Below are 27,892 nucleotides of genomic sequence, written 5' to 3' on the forward strand. Positions count from 1 at the left end.
TATTGGAAGTCTTGGCCAGAGCTATCAGGCAAGAGAAAGAAATAAAAGACATACAAACAGGAAGAGGAAGTCATACTGTCCCTGTTTGCAGATGACATGATTCTATATCTAGAAAACCTCACAGTCTCTGCTTCCCCCTTCCCCAACTGAAATATCTCATCGTATTGATTTAGTGAAGGGAAATCCTACTCCATGAATCAATGAAATGTGCTTAACACAGTTTATTCTAATTTATTCTTCACTTTGTGTCATGAAGATCGTAAAGTTCATAGTGAATGCACCATGTTTGTCAGTGACCCATCAGGAAAAGCTCCTAAGAATGGTTAGCATAAACCTCAATGGTGATCTTGCAAAGCAGACCAGTGGGAGCTAGGCAGGGGACCAGTATGGGAGACAGAAACTGAAGTTGGGACCAGCTATGTGGACCAAGTAGTGCTTCTCCTATGGAAACAGAAATTGAGACCAGCAATGGGGACAGTGCAGTGCTGCTTCCATGGAGTAGAGGCTGTCAACCTACATTTATAATACAAGGGAATATGTTGACCTACATCTGATTCTGATTATATCCTAAATTCCCAGAAAGAATCTAACCCAAAAGATTGGGAAGGGGCACAGTTTTCATTTGCATCATCATCTATTCCTTAAAACTCTCCTTGGTTCAGGTCCTCGCCACCTCTCTCCTTAAATACTATGACTCTCCTTGGCTCTCCTTAACTAGTACTACTTCTGGCTCCCACTAAATCCATTCTTCATATAGCTGCTAGATTGTACAATCTAAAACACCACTCTGACCGTTCATAGCTTCTTGATGGCACTGGATGAAGTAGACTATCTTTGGTGATTGGACTCCTTGCCTATTGTCCAGGCATATGTCCCACCACACCTGACCTCACAAATCAGGTGTCATGCATTATGACCCAGTGAACCCTGAGCACACCTTTTTATCACCCTCTATTGTAAACTTCTGTTCTATGGTGAGCTCCTTAAGAACAGAAATCATGACCGACTTAGTAATCTTTTATTCTTAGCACCTAGCAGGTGCTCAATAAAAAGTTGTTGAACAGAACTGATGTGAGGTGAGAGAAGCAATAAATGACATCAAACTCCAACAGACAGGACAAGCAGGAAGGATATATGAAAGATGGTGGGCTTTTAGGCTTCTTTCACATATCAACTGGGAGGTGACTCAGGAAGACCTAGGCAGACACACTGAATCCCCATGCTGGGGGAAGATTCGGAATCTGTTGCCCTAAAATATAGCTAAACACCAAGTGTTTGTTACACCTCTGGGTGCTTTGGCCCGTAAGCATAGCATGACAAAATCTATTTCAAACTGCACAATTTTGAGGAGCCCTTGGTTCCCGAACAGGTAACTGACTGGCTAATGCTGATAATGAGGCCAGGGCAAGGGCAAGGGTGTTTGACAGAGATGAGGTTGCTAAGGTGGTATGAGCTAATGTGAACGTTCTAGAAACATATTGATGAGAAAATAAACAGAAATAAAGAGGTAACACAGTTTGAAGTTGGGTAAAAATTTTCAAGAACAGCATTTTCATGATGCTTCCTTCCCCCAAGGGTGGCAGATGCAAGCATTCAATACACTGAGAAGTCAGGAAGGAAATTTAGTTAGAGGTAGACTGTAGAATAATCCCAAGAGGAAAAGCTTTTTACACATTGAAAAGCAACAACTTAACACATCAAAATATGACCAAATATTTCACAATGAGGTGTTCCCCCCAATTTTTCTTCAATAGTAATCAAACTTTCTTTTTTATTTAGAAAACCAAATGTCAATGAACGTCATGATCAAGAGAAAATGTGAATATACCTTTGAACAAGTTAATATTATTTAGCAGAATAATTCTAAAAAGCAAGAATGTTAAAAGAAAGAAAACTAAAACTATACACCTGCACAAACAAACTTTCTACTATTTACATGTGTCAAGTTCAGATGCACTTTCATTCTGGATTTAAAACCATAATGAAGGATCGATTATACGCTTAGGTTCATCTGAAAAACTCCCTGAAAGTTTTCAGAGCTACTTAGCAGAAAAGTACAAAGAGATATGGTAATGACTTCTTTGAACAAACAAATATACAGAAAAGAGTGAGTTAGTATGAACTCTCAGGGCACACCTGGTGGGCTGCGGCTGCTCTGATCCTGTGCCACAGAGAAATACACTAGGCTTCTCTAGATCATCCTTCCAGCCTGGGGATTGCCAACAGTCGTTTTCAATGAGGAAATGGAATGCCTCCCCACCATCAGTGTTAAAGCTGTGAACAGAATCCATTCACAGGCTCCTAAGCTACTGGTAAAATGATTTGCTATTGCTCACAGCTGACAGGGACTTGGGAAGGATGTGATTCGAAAGCTGAATTTCTGGTAAACCCAGACTTAGGGCATGATTCTCACTATTACATCAATGTGCTTCACAGTCAAATCAAAGGCTATGGGTTTAAAAATTCTCCTCAATGGTAACAGAAGGAAAATAGTCATAGCTTTTGTAATTTACACTCTGGCTGCTGTTAGTACCTAGCACAGTAATTTCAAAACTTTAGAGGTTATCAAAATTACTCTGGCAGTTTGTTTAAAATGAATACTCCCAGGCCGGGTGCGGTGGCTCACGCCTGTAATCCCAGCACTTTGGGAGGCTGAGGCAGGCGGATCACCAGGTCAGGAGTTCGAGACCAGCCTGGCCAACATGATGAAACCCCATCTCTACTAAAAATACAAAAATTAGCCAGGCGTGGTGGTGGGCGCCTGTAGTCCCAGCTACTTGGGAGGCTGAGGCATGAGAATCGCTTGAACCCAGGAGGTGGAGGTTGCAGTGAGCCGAGATTGTGCCATTGCACTCCAGCCTAGGGGACAAGAGCCAGACTCCGTCTCAAAATAAAAAAATAAAATAAAATAAAATAAAATGAATACTCCCAAGCCATATTCCCAGATATTCCAATTCAGAAGACTTGGGATTAGCCCAGGAGTTTGCATTTTTAATTGGCAACTTGGCTATGTCTGATGCAAGGCAGATGGCCCACTTTGAGAAAACTTGAGCTAGTGGACGCTCATGGTCTCTTCCCTATTCTTCAACAGTGTTCCCAAATGAACACTGATACTATTCTACAAGATGGTGACAGGTGTGATTTTCTTAAAAAGTGTGTTATTTGATCAAATAAATTCAGGAATTATGGTGTTAAAAACTTTTACATGTTTCTTTATCCCTGTTTTTCTCAAATACTTTAAAATGCTAATATACTTTGTGTATCACCAGAAGGGAGATGCAGAACACAATGTAACCTAAATGTTTTGGATAATGGAATCTTCTTCTCTTCTTTTTAAACAGTCTGAGCATACTTTGGGAAGTGCTGCTATATAGAATGTTCATCTAAGAAAATATAACAGCAGAGAACGACTGAGATGTGTAATCTATAATCTCTGTGGAACTGGTTTAGTAGTAGGGTATATGAAAATACAGTGTTTAGGGAAGATTGGAGTAAGATGCCAGGCCATGAACAAATTCTGAATGTAAAAGCCAGGCCATAAATAACTCAGCAATAGGTAGCCCTAATGGTGCCTATCAGGGCCTTATTAAATAGTAAAGTCCTTGGTAAATGGTAAGCTTGGAAAAGGGGTGATATTTGGAGAATGAGGATAATATTGGGAGTCAGAAAAACTATTGGATCCAGAATCACAGAAGGCACTTTGACAAAGATGAAAACACCATGCAAGTACAAAAAATAATGATAGCCAACACATTGGAAGATAGCCAATACATTTTGAGAATTAAGTTTGTTCCTTGCACTATTCTACATATTTCACAAATATTAAGTCATTTAGTCTTCGTAAGGTAGATTGTCATCAAGCTCCATTTAATGAATGAGGAGAGAAGATCAGAGTCACTTGCACAAAGTCACCCAACTAGTTAGCAGCAGAGCTGGGATTTGAGCTCTGACTGGCACTTTAAAACTCTGCATTCCCTTATCCCTCTAATTAGAGAGTCAATAGGTGTGCAGTTGCAGTTAAAGAAGACCATCTGAGAGGAGGGACTTTTTTTTTTTTTTTTTAAAGGGAAAGACATGATCAAACTGTCAAGGATTAAATAAGAAGGTAAAAGAAAACAATAGTAGTCCTTATAGGCTATGGTTAGGTAAGATGTCAGGAATGTGAACTAGCTCCAGATTTAAGGAAAGTAAACTGATGACATGAATCAAAACTTTATAATTTGTAGTAATAATTTTTAAAAATGTAATATATAAATTATATAATTTATATATTTAAATTATAATTATATATGTAAATTACAATTATAGAAAACCTTTAATTATGTATTTCCTGTGATACTTTTCACTTCTATAAATCTACCCTAAGGAAATAATCAGAAATGTAGATGAGAAATTATGCATAAAGATGTTTATTCTAAATTTGTATACAATAATAAAGTAGATTGAAATTGAGTATAAACATTAGAAAGTGCATTAATGCTAGACTTAACCCTGGGTTTAATCAAATCCTGATGCCTTCACTTATTAGATGTGTGACCTTTGGCCAGTTTGCTAACTTTGCTAAGCTTCATGCTCTTTATCTCTAAAATGGAGATTCTCAACAGTGGTACTACTGACATTTTAGATTGATAATTCTTTGTGTGGGGGGCTGTCCTGTGCCTTATAGGGTGTTTAGCAGTATCTCTGGCCTATACCCACTAGATAGTAGCACCCCCAACCCAGTTGTGATAATCAAATATGTCTTTAGACATTGCTAAATTCAAGCTGAAATTTGGATGTTTACCACTCTCAGATGTGATATTTGTATTCTCTTTCCCTTCTTTTTGACTTCAGCTTTTATTTTGGATTCAGGGGGTAAATGTGCAGGTTTGTTACATGAGTATATTATGTGATGCTGAGGTTTGGGGTACAAATGATCCTGTCACCCAGGTACTGAGCATAGTACCCAACAGGTAATTTTTCAGTCCATGTCCCTTCTTTCCCTCCTCTCTCCAGTAGTCCCCAGTGTCTATTGTTCTCTTCTCTATATCCATGTGTACTCAATGTTTAGCTCCCACTTATAAGTGAGAACATGTGGTATTTGGTTTTCTGTTTCTGAGTTAATTTGATTAGGGTAATAGCCTCCAGCTGCATCCATGTTGCTGCAAAGGACATGATGTCGCTCTTTTTTATGGCCATATAGTATTCCATGGCATATATGGATAAAGAAAATGTGGTATGCCATTGATAGGCACCTAGGTTGATTCCGTATCTTCTTTCTATTTGTGAATAGTGCTGCAATGAACATATGAAAGCATGTGTCTTGTATTCTATAAATAATATCACGCATTTTATGCTCTTTTATACCTCTATAATTCATCATAATTATAACCCTCTCAGCACTTCACATGAATTGGAAATGTAAAATTTTTAATAGCTTTCATAAGAGTTGGCTTCTATCATTGATTTCAGTAATTTTGTCATATTTGAAGAAAATCAAAGTGTAAAAGTTTATGTTTTTATCTCCGAAAAACTCTACCTCTAAATGGGCTGAGCAAATTGGTGTGGATAGCTGTATCTTTGGGTCTAGCTTCAACTGTCTTATCAATATAAAAGTGACTTTAAAAAAATCTTGATTGCCAGACAATACATTGCATACCCTGGTCAAAAAAGTTTCTGTTTGACAATCCATGAGTCAAGTTATTGGGCCACATGGAAAGGAAAGAATTATGATTTTAAGGTTCGAAAATTAGAAAAGTTTTTCTTGATAAAGACTCAGATTTTTACTGTTCCTTACTGAGTCTATTTTTTTATCTTGTTCTCTCAAATACAGAAATATTTTACTTTTTTCTGTTTTTGTGGAATTCTAATTTTGAAACAGGCTTCTAGAGGAAGCACATAAAATTTACCCAAATTTATAAAAATTAGTTTTTTTATTTAGTGAAAGACATATGTTCACAAAAAAGTGTGGGTTAAGGCAATTCTTTGTAACATGCACAGTCCTTGACCAAGTAGGCAAACCCAAGTATGAAAATCTGAACATCACACTCCGGGGACTGTTGTGGGGTGGGGGGAGGGGGGAGTGACAGCATTAGGAGATACACCTAATGCTAAATGATGAGTTAATGGGTGCAGGAAATCAACATGGCACATGGATACATATGTAACAAACCTGCACATTGTGCACATGTACCCTAAAACCCTAAAGTATAATAAAAATAAATAAATAAATAAATAAATAGAAAATCTGTTTGGTTATTGTCATACTTCCTAAGGCAAACCAGCAAATCAAAGGGCAGGGAATATATTTTTCATATGAAGAAGTTACTGCTGAAACATGATGGAAAGTGTGGACTGCATGTAGCCAGAGTCTGCAGGCTGAACAGACTCCAGTTCTTCATCCAATCCTAAGTGAATTGGGCTCCGTTAATGAAGGACACAGGTCCAAATCTTCATAGGCTGTTTGGGTATAGGAGTATCTTGTATACTTATTTTAAGTGAGATCAGGGTTTATCAATTTTGATACTATTGACACATTCGATGGGATAATTCTTTGTTGTAGAGGATGTCCTGTGCATCATAGGATGTTGAGTGGCACCTCTGGCTTCAACCCCCTAAATGCCAGTTGTAACTCCCCATTCTGACAATCAAAAATGTCTTCAGACATTACCTAAAGTTCCCTGGGGAGAAAAATCAACCCTGGTTGAGAATCACTGGTCTATGTGGAACAATATATAGACAGTCTCCAATTTATGATGGCTCCACTTAAATTTTTTGACTTTAAAATGGTATAAAAGTGATATCCATTCAGTACACTCTCCTATTTACAATGGGTTTGTTGGGAAGTAACTGCATTATGAGTCAAGGCGAATCTGTGTATTTTTTCAGTTTCTTACTTGGGGAATTAATTGTGGTGATAGAACTATTTTGAAAAGTTGATCCTTTCTTAAGGCTCTATTTTGCTCTTTGATCTTTAGTTAAAATTTTATTTTTGACCTAATCCCTAGAAGTGTCACCAATTCTCTTTAAAGCCCTCGTGATATAAAATGAGAAAAATTTATGAGACTAATGGCTAATTACATCAAAGAAGAAAATTAAAATGTCTCAATCAGAACTTTTCTTCAATTCATAGTCAATAATATTTTATGTTGAAGAATGTGTGTTGTCATTATGCAAAGTTGGTCTTTAATATCCTTTTGTTTCACAATTAGATATCCCTAAATAATATTAGCCTTTTCTATTTTAGGGATAACTCAGTTAGTTGGGATGCAACCAAATATATTTTCTAAACCCTTATTTAAATATTATTGTTTTCTTTTTACAACTTTGTTTACTAGATTCTGCATATTCCAGTAATTAAAAAAAATTCCTTTTTACCTCTGGATTAAGACAATATGCATCAAGTTGAGGCATGACAAACAAAATGAAAATGCTTTAGAAAAAAACTCAGTTTTAAGTTAAAATGTGCTAGTTCTCTTTGCTTATAGTTTCTTTAAAAAATAGGGTCCTAAGTAAGTGACTTATTTTAGGTTTTGTTCTGGGATATTTGTCTGCCTGCTCCATCTGTTCAGATTGCTTAATTTTAATATGCAGGTGTATGGCTTCTATGCAATTATAATCATTACTAACTGGGTCTAGGCATATGCTCACCTGGTCTTCTAGCTTCCTGCAAGTGCCTTATACTCACTTGTTCAGTCTACTTAAATGTTACTGCTCCCCCTCCACCTTCCCACACACACTTTTAGTATAACAATTTTGTTTTAACTTATTAGATTTCAAGTTAATAACACATGAATGTAGTAACAAATAAATTAACAAATGAGTGTCTAAAAAATTCACAAGAATCCCTAATTCTTCAAACCCATTTTTATGCCTGTTTATATGCTCATATAAATACAGAAACACTTGTACACACACACACATACACACACACTCCTGTTCTTTCTCAGTCTATTTTGCTGGTTTCTCCTCTTGTAATATATTTTTAAAGGATATATATTTTGTCCTCAGCTCTCTGTTTTTGGTTTCTGCACTTTCTTCCTAGGTGCCAAGATTTTAAATACCTAACAACTTCTAAATCTCTGTCTGCAAACATCTTCCCTGAACTCTAGATTTACATATGTACCTGCCTAGATGTCGCCATTTGGATAGTGAGAGAGTCATCCAAATATCTGGTTCTCCTTCAAGGCACTTAGCAGGATTGTACTTCCTGTCCATTTGAATTTAGGTGTAACCATGTGGCTTGCCTTAGACAATGAAAGGAGTGTGGAAATAACATGTTACTTTCAGTGTGAAGCATTAATAGCCAGTGTGTGATTCTCTACTCATTCATTTTGTCTGCCATAGTGATAGGCAATAATCCTACTGGCCTGGGTCCTGCAGTGAGAACAACAAAGAGAAAAGCCCCAGCTGGCTGGGCACGGTGGCTCATGCCTATAATCCTAGCACTTTGGGAGGCCAAGGTGGGCGATTGCCTGAGCTCAGGAGTTTGAGAGCAGCCTGGACAACACAGTGAAACCCCATCTGTACTAAAATACAAAATATTAGCTGGATGTGGCAGCTTGTGCCTGTAGTCCCAGCTACTCAGGATGCTCAGAAGGCAGAGGTTGCAGTGAGCTGAAATCACACTACTGCACTCCAGCCTCAGTGACAGAGTGAGACTCCGTCTCCAGAAAAAAGTAAAAAAAGAAGAGCCCCAGCCAACTTGATGATGAATGTTCAGATGAATATGCAGCTTGAGCAAGAAATAAATCTTACAGTTTGAAGCTCCTGAGATTTGAGGAGTTGTTTGTTACGGCATTATAACTTACTCTATCCTGACTAGAAACTCATGTGTACTAGGCATCCCAAACTTTAGCATGGTTAAAACTAAATGTTCCATTCCACTTTCTCCTTTCCTTACATTATTAAATGGCACTAACATGTACCCATTGTCTAAGACCCAATAAGCTTTTTTTTTTATTTTGCCCTTTCTCTCATTTTTTCATATCAAATCCATCAGTAATTCAAAAGATTGGCTCTACAAAATGTACCCTGAATCCAACTGCTTCTCACTATTTCCACTGCTGTGACCCTAACCCAAGCCATCATAATCTCTCCCCTGAACTGACACAGCAGCCTTCTGACTCTCCACCTAAACACTTCCCTGTTTTTTCTTTCCTTATTAATTTGTAAGAACTCATCAAACTTTGACAATAATAAAATAGTAACTTTTTTCTGTCATATGTATTCAAAATGTTCTCTTCAATTTTAATTTCTTTCTAAACTCTGTTTATTCTTTAGAGTCAGGTTAAGTCACTGGCTTTTACTGCCATCAGCCTTAATCTGTTTGTGCTTAAATATACTACATAGGAACCAGACACTTTATACCTCTAAGCCTTTCTGCTCTTGTTTCACTGGAGGTGTCTGGTGGGGTGCCTAGCAAATGTATACTAAGTGCTGCTCATGGCTGAAACCAAAAGAAATTGTTTTTCCTAAAGGGAGCATTTCTTAGTGGGACTCTAATTCTGATCTTGGTATTTCAATTGTCATCCTGCTTTTTCAACATTAAGAGTATACATTTAATTATATAAATAAATGGGTTCAAGGCAAATGAGTTGACTTTTAAATTTAAATTTTACATAATTATCCTGCTAGCCTAATATTATATGTTATCTTTAAACCTCAATGAGATTTTTAAAGCCGCAGAAAAATCAAGAGCCAGAAATTAGGTCATGAAATGGCTCACTGATAATCCTTAGACAGTATACATTATTTGTATATTACACACAACACAGTCATAGTAGGCAACAGCGCTGACAGGTAGGAAACTGGAATTTAAGGAAGAACGATTGGTCCAGGAAGATGGGGAGGCTTCATCTCATGGAATCTGAGCATTTGAAACAAAGACACTATTGAAAGCAATAGGCAATGAATGAGGGAATGTGAGCATTTGGAGACTCCTAATATAGTCCTTCAACAATATGCAATTCAGTGAGGAAAATAACATATTTGCACAGGCAGAGTAAAGGGAAAAGAGGTAACAAAATCTGTATAATCACAACAAAAATAATCATAATAAACACAATTACATAATTATGTCAAGCTTGTAGAGTCTCAGATGCTTAGTTTCCACTTTAATTTCCACATGTATCTTTGACATTCATATAAAAGTTAATCTATTTTCTTGTAAAGTTTAATCTATTTCTTTTATGGTACATATTTCTCCTCCTAGATAATTCTGTTTTCACCATTTTATACTTTTCTTTCTTTCTCACCATCCTCCATTTAAGTATCTTCCTCTTTTTTATTTTTTTGTGTATTTCAAAACCTTTTTTTGAAAGTTACACAAAGGATGGTTATCACATAAAAATGAGAAAACAACACAGGACCACAAATTAATATTGCCCATGCTGTTAAAATTTTGGTGTAAATTCTGCACCAGAATTTCTTTCTTTATTTTTAAAATTTCATCTTTTATTTTAGATACATGGGGTACATGTGCAGGTTTGTTACATGGGTATTTTGTACCCTGGTAGTGAGCATAGTACACAATAGGTAGTTTCTATGTGCAAACATATATGTATATATTTCATCCTATGTAAAATTTTTTAAGTAAAATGGAATTATGCTACCTATGGCATGCACAATGTTTTGTTAATTTATCATGAAAATTTCTATATATATATCTTTATATTTTTAAAGATAAAAATGCTTTGCTTTATAGCATTTTGTTGAATTAATATACCATACTCTATTCAACCAATTTTGTATGATGGATATTGATGCTGTTTTAAAACATTGGTAATTATGAACAATGTTTCAAAATCATCTTTGAACAAATTTCTTTGCACAATTATGGAATCATTTGATAAAAATAAACTTTTAAGAGTGGAATTGCTGAGCCATAAGGTTTGTGCCTAACCAAGGCATTTAATGCAGATTCTCAAGCTAGCCTCCCTCGAGGCTACAAGCAGAGTCGGCAACATGTATGGTACACAAGGAGGACGGCTTCCTCATTACCACCTATCACACGACCTTCTTTCTCATATCTCCTACTCTGAAAGCCCAATCATGATGTCTGGCTGGCTGTTTTAATTTACACTTCTTGGTTCCTAGTGAAATTGAACCTTTTTGTCATATATTAATTAGTCCTTTTGCAGGGGCTGGGAGGGCTTCTAAATGCTCTATTGATTTGGCCCCCTTCCTTTTTTCCTAGTAGGTAGTGTTCTTTGCTTTGTTTTGCTTTTTTGTTTTAGCTTTTTTAATAAACTGAATAGGACTAATTCTATTTTGAGAATATTTAATCCTTTGTCATATATGCTTCAAGTATTTTACTAGTTTGTCTTTTGCCTTTTAACTCTACTGTCTCATACAAAAGCTTTAAATTTGTATGTAGTTTAAGCTTTCTTGTTTTTCTTTTGCTATTTTCTAATTCATTAATTTTTACTTAATGAATTTCTTTCTTTCATCAGGTTGCAGTTGCTCTCTTTCCAATCTTCTAATTTTATTGACTTCCATTAAACAAATAATTCATTTCCAAATTAATTTTTCTCTTTGTATAGTATTGATTGTATTCTGTATAGTGTTTTCGCTATTATTATATTCCAAATAGTCTGTAAGTTAAATACTAATTTCCATTGGATCTATTTTGGAATGTATTTTTTCACTTGTAAATAGATAGGTTTTTACATTTAAAATTTTCTATACAGCTCTAGTTTTCTGTATTTTACCAGACATTCAATATTCATATATCCTTTAAATATGCACATATATATCTTTTGAATCTCACTTATTTCTTATACCATTCACATCCTTTTTTATCTTGGTTTTTGCTCAGTTGATCTGCCAAAGATAGATAGAAGGCTTTAAAACCCTCCCTACTGCAATGATTCTGAATGACTTTACCATACAGTACCATAACCACATTAACATTAAAAAAAAAAAAACAAATTCTTACTTTTTAATAGAAATACTCTGTAAGGATTTAAATTTCAAAACAATGCTTATCACAAGGTAACATTTAAAATCAGCCAGGCATGATGGGTCACACTTGTAATCCCAGCACTTTGGGAGGCCGAGGCAGGAGGATTGCTTGGGCCCAGGAGTCCAAGACCAGCCTGGGAAACATAGCAAGACTCTGTCTCTAAAAATAAATAAGTAAATAAGTAAGTAAATAAATAAATAAATAAATAAATAAATAAATAAATAAAATCATACTTCAAGATAAAATGTTTTCTTCTTGTTTAACTTTTATTTTAGGCCCAGGGGGTAGATATGCAGGTTTGTTATATAGGTTAATTGCATGTCACAGGGTTTGGTGTGCAGATTATTCCATTACCCAGGTAATAACCATAGTACCTGATAGGAAATTTTTTGATCCTCTCCCTCCTCTCACACTCTACTCTCAAGTAGGCCCCGGTGTCTGTTCCTCCCTTCTTTGTGTCCATGTGATCTTAATGTTCAGCTCCCACTTACAAGTGAGAACCTGTGGTATTTGGTATTTGGTATTTGGTTTTCTGTTCCTGCATTAATTCACTTAGAATAATGGCCTCCAGCTCCATCCATGTTGCTGTGAAGGACATGATCTCATTCTTTTTTATGGCTGCATAATATTCCATGGTGTATATGTGCCACATTTTCATTATCCAGATATCATGCTTTCAAAACAGGTATGAATGACTTTTGTTTTGGAGCAGTGTTAAGCCAGTTCCATAAAAAATATCATGAAGCATGCAGAAAGGAGATGTCCACAATATCGGAATGTGTACACTACAATATGTGAGAGCAAATATGTCAAAATAGCTATGCAGTCCTAAACATTATTTCCTATTAACTAGAGAGAACTCACTTCATTTTTGACCCAACAGAGAAAATACAAATATATAGACAAGCCCTAATGACCCTTAAGAAATCCCTGTATTATAATCTACTATAAGCTTTCTAAGCAGCAGCAGATCAATTCTTGCTTCTCTATAGAGTCTATTTAGCATGATCAATAAATTTGGGAACATAATATAGATTCCAATTTGCTTCTAGAAGTTTTCTACCCTCAATTAAACTGTCCCTTCTCCCAACAGTTTACTATTAAAGTGAGGGGATTCAAAAATAAGGCTTTAACAATGCTCTTTTAAGGCTGATTTGCCAAAAACAGAAGCAAAGGTTTACTGGTGATGCAATGATTGACAAACAATTTTTTTTTTATATTCACATGGAACTAAAATAACACTTTGAGGCTAGGGGAATATTCATCCTTTCTTTTAACTCTAATGATGTCCTTATTGGGTTATGCATAAATTTAGTCAACCAGGTTGGGGGGGGGGGGGCGGTGGGCGTGTTCCTTAGACCCCAAGGTATGCATTGGCTGAAGTTTTCTAAGAAAATCAGGGAAGGCACACACATTATTGAAATAAAATAATTGAGCTGACCATATCCAAATTGCTTAGAGTGTTCTGACTTTTGGTCATGCATTTAATATAATACAAAGAAAATGTACATTATGACACTGTACTCTCTGCTCCTTTCATTCACCATGATTATAACACGCATCATCAGAAAGACATTTTCACATTGTGAGGGCGAGTTTTCAGTGGCTATCTATATTCTCTCACATACGACCAAGGACAATAATTTAGGAGTTGAGGGCTTGGTGTAAAGAGGCATAACTAATTAATATGGATTTAATATCTTTGCTCTTTCAATATATATACTTTGGTGCCATTTGACTTGGTAAATTTTATCTTTGCAAATGAGTGCTAGAATCCAACGGATCACCAAAATAATCACTCCCAGTGATAACCACTTTTCCCACGAATGAAGACTGACCTTGTCCACTGGCCTTGCTGAACGTGTTAGGAAATCACTAGACAAAATGTTTCTTAAATGTTGTAAAAACAGTTATTCATCTGATTTTCCTTTCATTCTTCTTTTCTTAAATATCAAGGCCCTCCAATATGTATAAAATGTTTGCTTTTAACCTAACTAGAATTTAATTAGCAATTTTAAAATTCTGTTTTAGCATGTTTCTGTTCTATTTCTCCTTTAAAATGATCCTTCTCTCTAAGCAATACAGTCAGCCTTAAATTCTGTGGGAGAAAATATAAATAAGAGTCCTTTAGTTTAACAATACTGAAGTTAAGTGATTATAAATTTCTTTTTTAAAAGCAACAAAAGATTCATAAGGCACAAGGTTACGTGTGGCTTTTCCTTGTAACCTAAAACTTTTTGAAGCATTGATTTCTGAATCTAGGATTCATTTTAGTTTTCATTTGTGTATCTATGCCAACCTTATTAAAAACTTTTAGGGCTTTTGGTATATTTATATTCCTTACATGTTAAGATTTTCTCTACCTTTAACTTGCTTAATTTAATATCAAAAATATTTAACTGAAACTCCAAGTATTTAATAAAAAATTAAATTAAAAGTCTATGAAATTTCTAAAATTGTCCACCGAGAGAAGCCATCACATTCAAAAAGGAAATCAAATGGCTTGTCTCTAAGACACAACATGGAGATTAATTTTTTACCTAAGGCCTCCATTCTGAAAATAACATTCTGATTTACATTTGTACTCAAGAAACAAGTTTAAAAAACAAAATAACCTCCCTGTTTCTGTATATATTTGTTCACATTCCCAGAACTGACTCAGGGTGTCCTGGATTCTGGTCTTTCTAATGAAGACATTGACTTGGAATCTGTGGTCCAGGGAAACCCATCTTAGGAGGAGATAGACTCTACCCTGAGCAATTTAGGAAATCACTATGCCAACACGAAAACATTTTCAAAGGGAAAAATAAGTAACAGGCCTGGAAGGAAAATTTTTCCTGAGCAACTGTGATCTCCTCACAAAAGGAAAATTTGCTTTTCAAGGAGAAATAACAACATACATATGATTGTGCAGGAAGAATGTGAACCTTGATGTTTTGTTTCATCATGCATTCATAATGTGAATCTAAATGCACATCTATTGTAGAAGTTAGTTTTCTTGGAGTTTAGAGGATTAGCTCCCAAACTTTAAATATAGTCTAAAGATGGATGAAGCAGATCAATTTGGCTGTCATTGAGAAAACAAATAGCGGGATTGTTCCATATACCCCAGGTTATATGTAGTGCACATGTGTGTGCACTATATTTAATGTATGTGGAAAGATGAATCTGTCCTGCTCATCTAAGGAAACATTAATTTGAGCAGACTTCATTTTCTTTAGAGTCTGGTTAATAGCATATATAATAAAATGCCATGCACTACATAAACAATAAGCCTTTGCAAGTCTAACATGAGTCACACTTTACAGCTGGCTCACGTATATGGCAGGCAACAATTCAGGTATGTTGCCTTGGGGACAACTCAGAACAAGCATTCCAGCATGGGAGGAAAAAAGGAATCTCATATTCTCCTTTTGAAGAATCCAGATCTATACTCCAGAGACAGCACAGCTTGTATTCCAGTATTTTCCATTTATACTGAAATTCTAAGCTACAGGAAAATAACATGCAGATGTACTGTTTGTGATTTGAGGAGGTTTTTTTTTAATGCCAGAGTCTATGGTCAGTATAATGATCATATTTAAAAAGTATAAGCATTATATTTTCCACAAACTATCACTTATTCATAACAAACAATTAAAAATAAGGCACGGGGCAATAAATACCAGCACCTCCAAAGTGCTCACTCCTTAATTCGAAATCAAAACAGTAAGTACTTGCATCTTTGATACTCTTCAACTAACACTCGCCCTCTAAGCAGCACCCAAAGCTGTCCTCATAGCACGTGCGCAAGTGTTCAGATACAGATGGTGACCGAGGGCAGCTGGAGACCCTGAAGAGCCTTCTGCATCATCCTAGGGAAACCCTTAATGAGCCGTAATTTTAAATTTTTGAATTTTCTCATTGTATTTAGTGACTTGAAAGTCAGTAAACTGTATTAAACTGAATATTTTTTGGATCCAGAAGAACTTAACCAAATAGGACACAACAAATGGATGGCTTCTGGTAAGGAGAAGTGGGTCTCTTTTGTGTGTGTGTGTGTGGGGGGGGGGGTGAATTTTACAAATGTTCTTAACTTATCGGTGAATCCACTAGTGAAAGAGATAAATCCTAAATGCTTCTTGAGTGGTCTGAGAGTTACCACCTCCCCCAAAATGTCAGCAGCTGGCTCCCTGGTCTTCAGCATGCACAGGCTCCCTGTTAGCACACTCACAATTAGTCCAGGGTACTTTTTAAAGTTTTGTTTTGTTTTGCTTACAAATAAGAAATGCAGTACAAGAAATTTCAGACAGAGACTCAGTGCAATGCAAGTGACCAGGATTCGACACACGTACTATTCAATAATTGAACTATATTTTATGATATAAGAACTAAAAATATTGGTTTTTATATTTTTTCCAAATGTCTTTTCAAAGAGTGGTAGAATTAGTTATAAATATTAGCCATGACTTTGTGGAAGAACTCTTTAATCAATTTCAAAAGTTACCTGCTGTATTTAAAAATCATACTATAAGTTGGCTGAGTTCACCTCTTTACTCCTTCACAAATGCCTGTCTTGTGCTTTTCTGGTAATACTTTATTAAATATTATTACTTGGGTTATGAGCAGTTATATCAAGATATAAATTTATAAAGTGACACATTTTCAATACCAACCATGTATGTCAACTTATTCCATAATAGCACATTCCATCAAATTAAACTGCAAAAGATTTCCCACATTTGTTTTACATTCTATATGTATGGCTTATGAACAGAAATTTTGATGAATTCCAGCTGGTTTGAATATGCCGGCCAACTCTTATATAACAGATTCTTTTCAATTCTTATTGTATTCAATGAGGCCCATTTTAAGTGGGCCACCTGGTAGGATGAAGCACTAATATATCTCCATAGAAAAAATAAGAAAACAAATTGCCCAACTAAACGTAAGACCATCTTCTCAAACTACATTACTATTATATTTCTAATATAAGTGAGAAATAGTTCTAATCTTTTGGAAAAGTTGAATTAAAATTTAAACAAACTAGCAACCCTATGAACTATTAAATTGCTCATTGATCTATTATAACAACACTAAAATAATTTCCACCATTCCTGTGTGTTGCCTGGTTTCACAAAGCTATCACGCACATTTCGGCCACCCCCTACATTCCGCACACTCTTCTGCTTCCATCCAGCTGGAAGACATCAAGGGCACAGAAGCCAAGTGAAATGTTGACCCCACCCTCCTCCATCCATTTTAAGGCACCTTCAAAGCCAGAACACTGATCTAGTTCAGTTTTGTCAACAAAGCCAGCCATACTGCTATTTAAGACTCCAGTTTGGGGTTTTTGTAACTGCACATTAACATAAGAGGTTTGATTTTTAGTCAAAAACTTCAGCTGCGCTGAATTTCATCCGATTGCTGTACCCTTTCTGCAGAAGAGTCCTCATTATTAAATATTCAAAATCTTTTAGTGTGGGAGCTCTTTCCTTATAATGTCAACCTCTCTGAACTAGCCAATAACCAACCCTGAAGGATAGAATGCTTCCCTTCCCAAAAGTCAAAACAGAACAGCCATTATGGTAGTGCAAATGCACATTTTCCCCCAAATTTGCACACCCCATATAATTCATGCACTGTAACAGATGACAGTCATTCCAGCATGCACAGGAACACTGTCAAGACATGCAGGAGTGGAGCACGGGCTGGGGGGACAGAAGAGCTGCAAGAGGACAAATAACTTACTTTGTTGTTCCCCTGTGCATGTAGCCGCAAGGAAAAGAAAGAGAAATATGTTAAACAGAAATTTATTTTAAAATTATGAGGGTTTTTTTCTTCTACTTTCTCTGGATATTAAAAAAAATAAAATAAAATGATGAGGTTTTTCTTGCTAGAGCGAAATCAAAACAAATGATTTAACTATTCACTGACATCTCAAACATACAAATACAGCATCCAGAGCTCATGGACAAGTCAGAGAATCCACATAGGTTACATGAAATCATACATTTATAACAGCAGAAACTTATGACAGTTCCCCCCTTTCTTTCTATTTGGAATACTTGGGGTATGGGAACGTGGCCAGAAAGAATTGGTTTGAATCAGTAATAAGTGAACTGTTAGCATGAAAGGCAGAGCATTTTGTGTGCCGGCTTGCCCTTTCCTGACAGCTCCTCCTCCAACATGCCAAGCAGTGGAAAATTTCATCAGCCAGTGCATTTTTAAACAAACACTGCATCCTTGGTTTCAAAGAAGGTAGAAAAAAAAAAAAGAAGGAAAAGAGAGCAGAGGAAAGGAGTGGGTGGTTCTGGGGAGACAGGGTAAGCAGACCAAGTTACGACCTCCATCTGGACCATTCCTTTATTTTGTAAATTATGAGTTTTGCCTTAGGTTGGCATGGGAAGCAAGGAGTGTATAGTGGGGATGCTGCCAAAACAAACACGAGTCCACACTCAAGAAATGAGTCTGGAAAGGTTAGTCACAAAAATGTAGTCATTTCTAAAAGTGACACTCTGGGTAAAGACACAGAACCGCCAGCAGCAGGCGGCAGGGCAAATGGCTCTCCTGTTTCAACCCTGAGCTGCAAGAGTATGATTTATATCAAACAATTTAACTCACATACGGCCTAAAAAAATAAGACGGTGATTCATTACTCCCGGGGCAGCCCGAGTCCTCACAAGGTCAGATCTTGTGGGGGAGACGTGATGGGATATGGGCCGGGAACAGATCTGAACTCTTCTCACAAAAGGGGCCCAGAAGGAATTTCTCGCTGAGACACAGGCTGGAAGAGAGCTGTGAGTAAAGTGCGTGCATCTGTGGAGACCTAGAACAGGGCGGAGTCACAGGTCTGGCTGCAGATCTGGCATTTGGTTTTAAGTTGAGGATGTGGAGGGGGAAATAATGTATACAGATATTTTCTGGAGAGCGGAAAGGTAATGATCCCAAGAGAGTGTGTTTTCTGGAAAACAATGCCAATTCGTGACTCTAGGGAAATGCCTAATCCAGGGACCATCATATTTAATAAAGAAAACATAAATTTAAAGACACTGATAAAATAGTGAAGAGAAGTTTCTTGGCATTTTAAGTTGCCATGATATAACCATTAACACACTGGCTTATCTGAGACATAAATAATGGCATAAGAATGAATGAAGGGAAAAAAAGAGTCCTTTTCAAAAATGATGCCAACTGTTCAATAAGGCAATAAAGATTCCCACTGGGAATTTTACCGGGAACAAAAGTCCTATTTTAGAGAATAATAGGACCCTGGTTCTCCAAAGTAGTGCAATATTGCTGAAAATACCTCAAACAGATGGAGTTTATTGCATTCCACAGCAGTGCAGCTTTTGATCTACCAAATAAGTTTCAGGAGTTCAACCAAGTATTTTTGCACATTAGGGAATGACTGGCTTCCCCACTCGATGGCAGATGGTTCTGTTTGTAGTGGCAACAATGATGTCACAGGGTAGGAGGCCTTAATCCTTAAATACAAGAAACACACAAGCGGAGGACGTGGTGTGGCTTGGCCATTTCTTGTTTCATTCAATCATTTCCCAACTGTCTATTCTGAGAGAGGCGTAACAGTCATGAATGGTGAAATGTAAATGCTTTATAATTCCCTTCACTACTCTGTGTGGCAGCAATTTATGTTTTGATCCCTGAAAGCACTTCATTGAAGAAAAACTAAGACTCTTCAGAATTGGCCATGTAGCTCTTCTAAGTTCTCCTGAAAATGCTAAGAACAAAGTTATGTGTTGGGGGCTAACTACTGGGCATTTTAAGTCTTGTATTATTAGACTGCTGAAAAAATGCATATGAGGGGTCATCAGCACTTTAATAAATATGTATGCAGGTCTGTGGCCATTCCTCTTCTTCTCCTACAATAACGCAGAGACTTTTTCTCCTGTTATTTGACACAGAGAAAAATTAACTTTCAGAGTTTGTCCAAGTGGAATTTCTGAAGTTTCAAAAGGACTTCATTGTAAAGTGGTTTCAATCTGCAAAGCAGACCTAAAAGCATCAGTTATGACTGGGACAGTCCTCAGTTCAGAAGGAATAGTGAAGTTCCAGGGTGATTCACTTCCTGCCATCATTTTTAATCTCTTAAGAAAAATACACGATAGGGGAAGACCACTTATATATACAGCTAATAAAACCTCTTTAAAAACTCTGAGGTGTCAGACTTAGTAAATATGCAAAACTGGATTTGCACCAAATTTGTTTCCAGGACATTGTTTCAGACTTCCTACCAGTAGGCGGGCATCTGAGGGCAGGCTTGTGAATTCTCAGCTCCTGACAGCCTCTCTGCTCACTCCTGACTGACTGATGGAGGCTGGCCTATCCCCGCAGAGTGCATCAGATCTCCCTTTAAACAACTTGGCTTGCTTAGCCAATAGATGGGAAATTCTCCTTCACACACCCAAATCCCATTGATAGTTTCCTAAGAGAAGGGAAGTAATACTTAATTGGGAATTACAGTTTCATGGACACAATGATTTTAAATAATAAAAATATCATTGTTCAACTCCCACTTATGATTAAGAACATGCAGTGTTTGGTTTTCTGTTCCTGTGTTAGTTTGCTGAGAATGAAGGTTTCCAGCTTCCTCCATGTCCCCGCAAATGACATGAACGCATCCTTTTTTATGGCTGCATAGTATTCCATGGTGTATATGTGCCACATTTTCTTTATCCAGTCTATCATTGATGGGCATTTGGGTTGGTCCCAAGTCTTTGCTCTTGTGAACAGTGCTGCAATAAACATATGTGTGCATGTGTCTTTATAGTAGAATTATTTGTAATCCTTTGGGTATATGCCTAGTAATGGGATTGCTTGGTCAAACAGTATTTCCTGTTCTAGATCCTTGTGGAGTCACCACACTACATTCCACAATGGTTGAACTAATTTACACTCCCACCAACAGTGTAAACAGGGAGGGGAACGTCACACACTGGGGCCTGTCAGGGGTGGGGGGCTAGGGGAGGAATAGCATTAGGAGAAATACCTAATGTAGATGACTGGTTGATGGGTGCAGCAAACCACCATGGCACACGTATACCTATGTAACAAACCTGCACGTTCTGCACATGTATCCCAGAACTTGAAGTATAATAAAAATAAATAAATAAATAAATGCTATGAGATACTGAACACATTCACCCAGTTGAAGACACTGAACTAGTTGTGATGCAGAAGAACCTTCATTTAATCCTATAAAGTCACTCTGAGGAAGGCATTATTCTGAGTTTAGAGAAGAATCAACAATTGGAAGGTTAAGTAAGTTGCCTGAGCCACACGGCTAGTAAATGGCAGGCTCAGGATTCAACTGTGAGTGGATTTGACTTGAAGTCTACCTCATTCCATGGCACACATTATGTTTCAAGGAATTTAAATTTGGAATTCTTTCATGTTTTATATAATTTAAATATTGTAAGCCAACAAAACTGTGCCAGAAAAGTCAGTTGTTTGTTATATCATGTTCTTTAGATAGTTAATCAAATTCACATTTATTTATAATCACATATGTAGGAAAAATTTACGTACATGTGTCAATAAAATAATCTTTTAAAAGTTGTCTAATCGTAGCCTCTTACTACTGATACACACGCACACACAATACAGATTGATTGTATTTCAGTCTCATCAGTGAAAATAACAATTAATTACATTAGAGACATCTTTACTTTGAAACTGGATAAAGTCCTACATATTTAATGATATCAAATTTTACCATGGTTGTAATTTCAATTTAGTGACCATAGAAAATAGAAATGGAAAAAATAAAATTCTGCTAAATCCAAATTCAGATTAAATATAGTTTTAAAATATTGTGGCTGCTCAGAAATAGGTGACTGGTAGAATGCTAAATCTGTGGCTCAAAGGAAGTTATGTGTAAATTCACAGAGTAAGTCAGTAGCCTGAATCCAGGACTCCTCCTTTCCATTTTAGAGCCATAGATGCCACTGCTCAGACAAAAATTCTACATTTTGCTTTGGATCCAGAAAGGTGAAAGAGAATAAAAGTAATTAGAAAATCCATATGGAAAAATAGTAGGGCTGTTGTATTTTATACAGATATCCACTGTAGTTCTTATCATATTGTAGAGCATTTATTTGTGTCTTTCTCTTTCACTAGGCTTAGAATTCCTATTAAGTAGGAATTTCATCTTTTTAATCTTTGAATCTCTAGAGTCCACTTTAATAGTGATGGATGAAGGGAAAGAAAGAAGGGAGGAAAGGGGATGGAAGGGAAAGAAAGAAATAAAATTTTAGAAAACCCCAAGATAAATAACTTAAGAGACAAAAGAAATAGGGGAGCAGAAGATTTTGATATGAGTGACATAAAACCATTCCACCACTTGGACGTGATGGAAAAAAATATATAGCGAGAATGTATTTTTTAAAGTGCGCATATGTAACCTTACTAGAAAATAAAATCTGTCTAACACAGCATTTCATTCAAATTTGGGTTATGGCTGTTTATCTAATGATGTCAAACTTACACAATTTTTAAAAATGATCTATATAGAGATTTCTTTCCAGTCAAAATAGAGGTATCTTGTGCAGAAAGCAGAACTTTGTAAGTTTAGACTCATGTCCATGCATGACACATAAATGTTTCATTATTAGGGTAGCAATTGACTGATTTGTAGACTCAATGGTTTATTGATATGAAAGCAAAATCACACTACTTAGACATTCTAAAAATTTACATAGATGGAGGCATCTGTTATTAGGTTATTCGGACTTCATCAAGTCTTTCTAAATTAGGAATAACTACCTAAAAATAATTTCCTTCCCCCAAATACAAGTGCATGTTCACAAAATAGAAACTTTAGATAAGCATTCTAGTTAATTTCATCAGTTAGCTGCCATTTAAATATCTGAAAGTCAAGCAATTATGTAATATGACCTGTAGGACTACATGGTGAATAAGAAATGCAAATATTGTTTATGATAAAAACTGAGAAAAGGCAACATCATCGCACACTGCTAAATTTAATATCCTGTGTTGCCTTTGGTGTGTACTAAAAATTCCTTTGTCTTGATCTTCTAAGCAATTGTACCAAATATGCATTGATAAACAAATAAAAATGATATAAAAAGCATCAAAACAGATTGTGTTGTGAGATTTGTTTAAAATTGAGTATTCTAATTAAAAATAGAAAATATTTCTTTGTCTTTTTGATGTAGAGCTATGGATACATAAAAATCCAGCCAGTTTACTGGGAGATGGATAACTTTGATTTTCTAGGACAGTTTTTCCCTCATAAGAGATTCATTATAAGTTTTTGTTTTTGTTTCTGAGACAGGGTATCACTCTTTCACACAGGCTGGAGTGTGGTGGCATGAACACTGTAGCCGGGGCCTCCCAGGCTCAAGCAATCCTCCTGGCCTCCCTTGTAGCTGGGATCACAGGTGCCTGGTTAAGCATTATTTTTGTTTAAATGGCGAACTTGTCTAGTGCATTTAAAATAGGTTTAATTTACAAAATCATAACTTAACAAAACATTTTCACAAACATTATAGTTGCATGTTAAGGCAAACACACACACACACACAACACACACACACACACACACACATTGATAAATAACCAAGCATACAAGCATATTTGGAAGATAGAAAATAACAAAGTATTTATAATCTCACTGGGCTATATGATAATATTCACAGTATTTCAACCTTCCCCTAGCTGTTAAAGAAAGTAGTTTTGATGAAAATGTTCATAATAAGAATCATAATAATTATAATTATAAACGAAAATATAGTGCTTACTTGTACCTGCCCTGTTCAATGCTTTCCCTGCATTATCTCATTTAATCCTATCAACCGCCCTATAAAAGACTACTGTTATCTTCATCTCAGAAATGAGAATCTTGAAATGTGAAAAGGCTAGGTAACCTGCCCAAGACCTCACAGCTTGGAAGTAAGCACCTGGAATGTAAATATAAGTGGTGTGACACAACAGCCCATGCTTGAACTCACATGCTTTACTACCCCTCATTATTCTCAACCATAATGAGCTTTTAAATACATAAATCTTATCTTGTCACTAAGTGACTTGAAACCTAGTAGTGGCTTCCATCTCACTCAGAATAAAATTCAAAAGGCTTGCCCCATCCTTCAAGGCCTACATCACCTGGTCCCTGACCCCTTTCTTTGTTAACCAACTACCACCTTTGTCTTCCCTCACAGTGTTCCAGACACACTGGCCTTGCTGCTCCTCTAAGACACTGAGCTTGGTTTTGCACTTGCTATCTTCTGCCAAGGGTACTCTTCTTCAGACTTCCAGATCCTTTACTCCCTCCCTTCTTTGAAGAGCCTGCTCTAATGTCAACTCTTCAAAGAGGCCTCCCCTCATCATCTTGACAAAAATAAAGCTCGCCTACCCCTTACTCTCACTGTCTGTCCCTTTAACTTACTTAACATTTTATAGAACTTATCACTATTTTAATGGTGCACAATTATCGTTATTCACTCCCTTGTTTAATGTCTGCTCCAGCGGGGGCAGGACCTTATTGCTATTGTTCAGCTCTGTATCACCAGGGCCTTGAATGGCAGCTGGCAAAAAGCATATGCTCCAAAGGTTTGTGTGGAATGAATTAATAAAAAATTAGGTATATGTGCATTTTTAATATAGAACATTTGTGAAATTAAACGCACTACCATCAATGGACAGGGAAGAGTAATAAGTAATAGAGTTAAAAACAAAAGTAAAAGTGGTACTCTGATGTTTAATGACTTCTCACATGTAGTCTTTAGAGTGGTACATATCTATGCAAATATCTACGCATATAACAGGAGAACAACTCGACAACGATGATGAAAATCATATATGAATGGTTCTGTACTCCTGACTATTGACAGGAAAGCATCTAGTTTAATTTCCATTTGGAGGGCACAAAGCATATTGTGGGAGTTTCATTGTTTTAGGTGCCAGACAGGTATAGGATGACAAGTATAGCATGGAACGGCATAAAGAGGTCTATGAGTGAGTTAAAATAACAGCAGAGAGGACAACATTTTGGTGCAAGTCCTCAATCCTGTATTCCTGAAACTCCGTTACATTTTAGTATAACCCCAGAGATGTGGTCAGCCCTGAAACCCCCCTAGAAATACTTTAATTGTCCTGTGTTTCACCCATATCTCAGACTTTCTCTTGAAAAGACTCTCTCCCAATTTTGAACCTAAAAAGGACCCAGCTCATGCATGATCATTCCTATAAACTGATCGAGAGCCAAGTAGGCACCTCAGGAGTTAAGCTGAACTAAATCCCCAAGACTTAGTCTCAGTACTTGAGTTCTGGGGAGAAACCTGGATAATCTAGATATTCAGGAGGAAACAGCAAGTGGAGAGGTCCACTCAGTGGCAGAGTCTGTTTAATGGTGGGTGCACATATGTTGGGTGGGACTTCTGTTTACATTTAGACTAGTCTGTGTAATATTACATTTTCCAAAGAACACAAAGAAAAGGTCTGTTTATTAACTTGAATGAGAGAAGTGTCTTAAAGACACGTGAAGCATATTAATAAAGATAAGTGGAAATAGCAATATATTTCTTTTTGTTCTTTCACACTCATGAGGACATTAAACAGAGTTTGCACACAGATATACTTATGGATACAGGGAATATAGACATAATGAAAGGGGATAGATTTTTATTAAAATGAGTATATTTTAAGCAAGTCAAAATGTTGGTGTTATGATTGATGATATACTGATTGTATTAATACCATGGTAAGTATGAAATAGCATATAGAGAAAAATGAAATTTTGAAATAAAACAAAAAACTTTGTCTTGGGCTGAGATTGCATATATGTTTTATGGCTAAGTAGGACATTTTCTTTAACAAATATACTGACTAACTTCTTCAAATAGAAATTTAATAGAGAAAAAGCATTGTTAAAAAATATAAAAAGAGTAAACGAAGTATCAGTTAAAAGTGTAACAAATTAATTAAGTCAGTAAGAAAATTAGTTTCTCCAGCCTATGGTATGTAGGATTAATATTTTCTTAAGCATAGCTAATAATAATTTTAAAATAAGAGATATATCCAACTTACTACAGACTTGTCAGGATAGACCCCAGCTCTTAGTAGAGATGCCTTCCAGCTGTCGACATCCTCCTGGGAATCACATGCCAGCTCAAGGAAGCGATAGTCTTTGTATACATTCCTGGAGTTAAAAAAAAAATCATGCTTTTAGTTTGAACCAAATTCAAAGTCATTTTATGTTGCTGTAGATGATGATGATATAAGTGACAATCCAAATGGACAGTTTCTGACAGTCACTGGAGGAAAACAAAAACAACTCATACTTTAAAATAATTACTGAATTTCTACATGTATTTACAATACAATTTTTTTTAAAAAATCACATTACAAAGCTCAGAGTCATCTGTACTGCTACAAAATTAAAAAGTAAATACAAATGTATTCAATATTATACACTGGGTGTGAACTGATTGGAACTTATGCTGTGGGGAGGGAATCGCTATTGCTCAGCAGCTAGATCAATTCTCTGAAGATATTTTTACGAGTCTAAATGACTAAATAGCTCATAAAACTTTAAGATGCACGGCAATAATCTTACAAACCTAAAAGACACTGCCAGATGCAAAACAGAAATGCTCATTAAATTGTGAAAAGGAAAGACTGATAACCAGTGTTTAATAGGGTGAGATGCCAGTGAAGTACATATTTATGATTGGGATAGTATTTTCCTTTTATATTTCTTTTCCTGATAACACATACTGTGCAATACATGCCCATTTTTAAATACTTGGAAAGTAGAGAAAAGAATTAAAATGGTAACAATCATCCAGTTTCCACAGCCTAGAGAAAACCTTCTTTTCTTTTTTTTATTTAAGATTTGTATTATTATTATTATACTTTAAGTTCTAGGGTACATGTGTACAGCATGGTTTGTTACATGGGTATACATGTGCCATGTTGGTTTGCTGCACCCATTAACTCATCATTTACATTAGGTATTTCTCCTCATGCTATCCCTCCCCCAGCCCCCACCCTATGACAGGCCCTGGTGTGTGATGTTCCCCGCCCTGTGTCCAAGTATTCCATTGTTCAGTTCCCACCTATGAGTGAGAACATGCGGTGTTTGGTTTTCTGTCCTTGTGATAATTTGCTCAGAATGATGGTTTCCAGCTTCATGCATGTCCTTGCAAACGACATGAACTCATCCTTTTTTATGGCTGCATAGTATTCCATGGTGTACATGTGACACATTTTCTTAATCCAGTCTATCATTGATGGATATTTGGGTCAGATCTAAGTCTTTGCTATTGTGAACAGTGCTGCAATAAACGTACATGTGCATGTGTCTTTATAGTAGCATGATTTATGATCTTTGGGTATATACTCAGTAATGGGATCACTGGGTCAAATGGTATTTCTAGTTCTAGATCCTTGAGGAATCGCCACACTGTCTTCCACAGTGGTTGAACTAGTTTACACTCCCACCAACAGTGTAAAAGCATTCCTATTTCTCCACATCCTCTCCAGCATCTGTTGTTTCCTGACTTTATTGATCGCCATTCTAACTGGTATAAGATGGTGTCTCATTGTGGTTTTTGATTTGCATTTCTCTGATGACCAGTGATGATGAGTATTTTTTCATGTGTCTGCATAAATGTCTTCTTTTCAGAAGTATCTGTTCATATGCTTTGCCCACTTTTTGATGGGGTTGTTTTTTTTTCTGGTAAATTTGTTGAAGTTCTTTGTAGATTCTGGATATTAGCCCTTTGTCAAATGGGTAGATTGCAAAATTTTTCTCCCATTCTGTAGGTTGCCTGTTCACTCTGATGGTAGTTTCTTTTGCTGTGCAGAAGCTCTTTAGTTTAATTAGATCCCATTTGTCAATTTTGGCTTTTGTTGCCATTGCTTTTGGTGTTTTAGACATGAAGTCCTTGCCCATGCCTATGTCCTGAATGGTATTGCCTAGGT

The 27,892-nt window shown here is 36.4% G+C and overlaps 1 protein-coding gene across 8 annotated transcripts in view; it reads right to left on the reverse strand.

Moving 5' to 3' along the window:
• Positions 1 to 27,892, reverse strand: part of DNM3 (dynamin 3) — a 600,443-nt gene that overhangs the window by 82,809 nt on the left and 489,742 nt on the right. For 4 of the 8 annotated variants that reach the window (XM_030823969.1, XM_003258881.3, XM_030823967.1 and 1 more), the window contains 2 exons: positions 25,994 to 26,105; positions 17,675 to 17,686 (listed from right to left, as the gene is read on the reverse strand). In XM_030823969.1, coding sequence (XP_030679829.1) covers positions 17,675 to 17,686; positions 25,994 to 26,105 — 124 coding nt within the window. The remainder of the gene's footprint in view (positions 1 to 17,674; positions 17,687 to 25,993; positions 26,106 to 27,892) is intronic. The other 4 variants (XM_012511535.2, XM_003258880.3, XM_004089815.3 and 1 more) reach the window with 1 other exon arrangement.

Source organism: Nomascus leucogenys, chromosome 12 (genome assembly GCF_006542625.1).
Source record: "Nomascus leucogenys isolate Asia chromosome 12, Asia_NLE_v1, whole genome shotgun sequence".
Lineage (NCBI taxonomy): Eukaryota > Metazoa > Chordata > Mammalia > Primates > Hylobatidae > Nomascus > Nomascus leucogenys.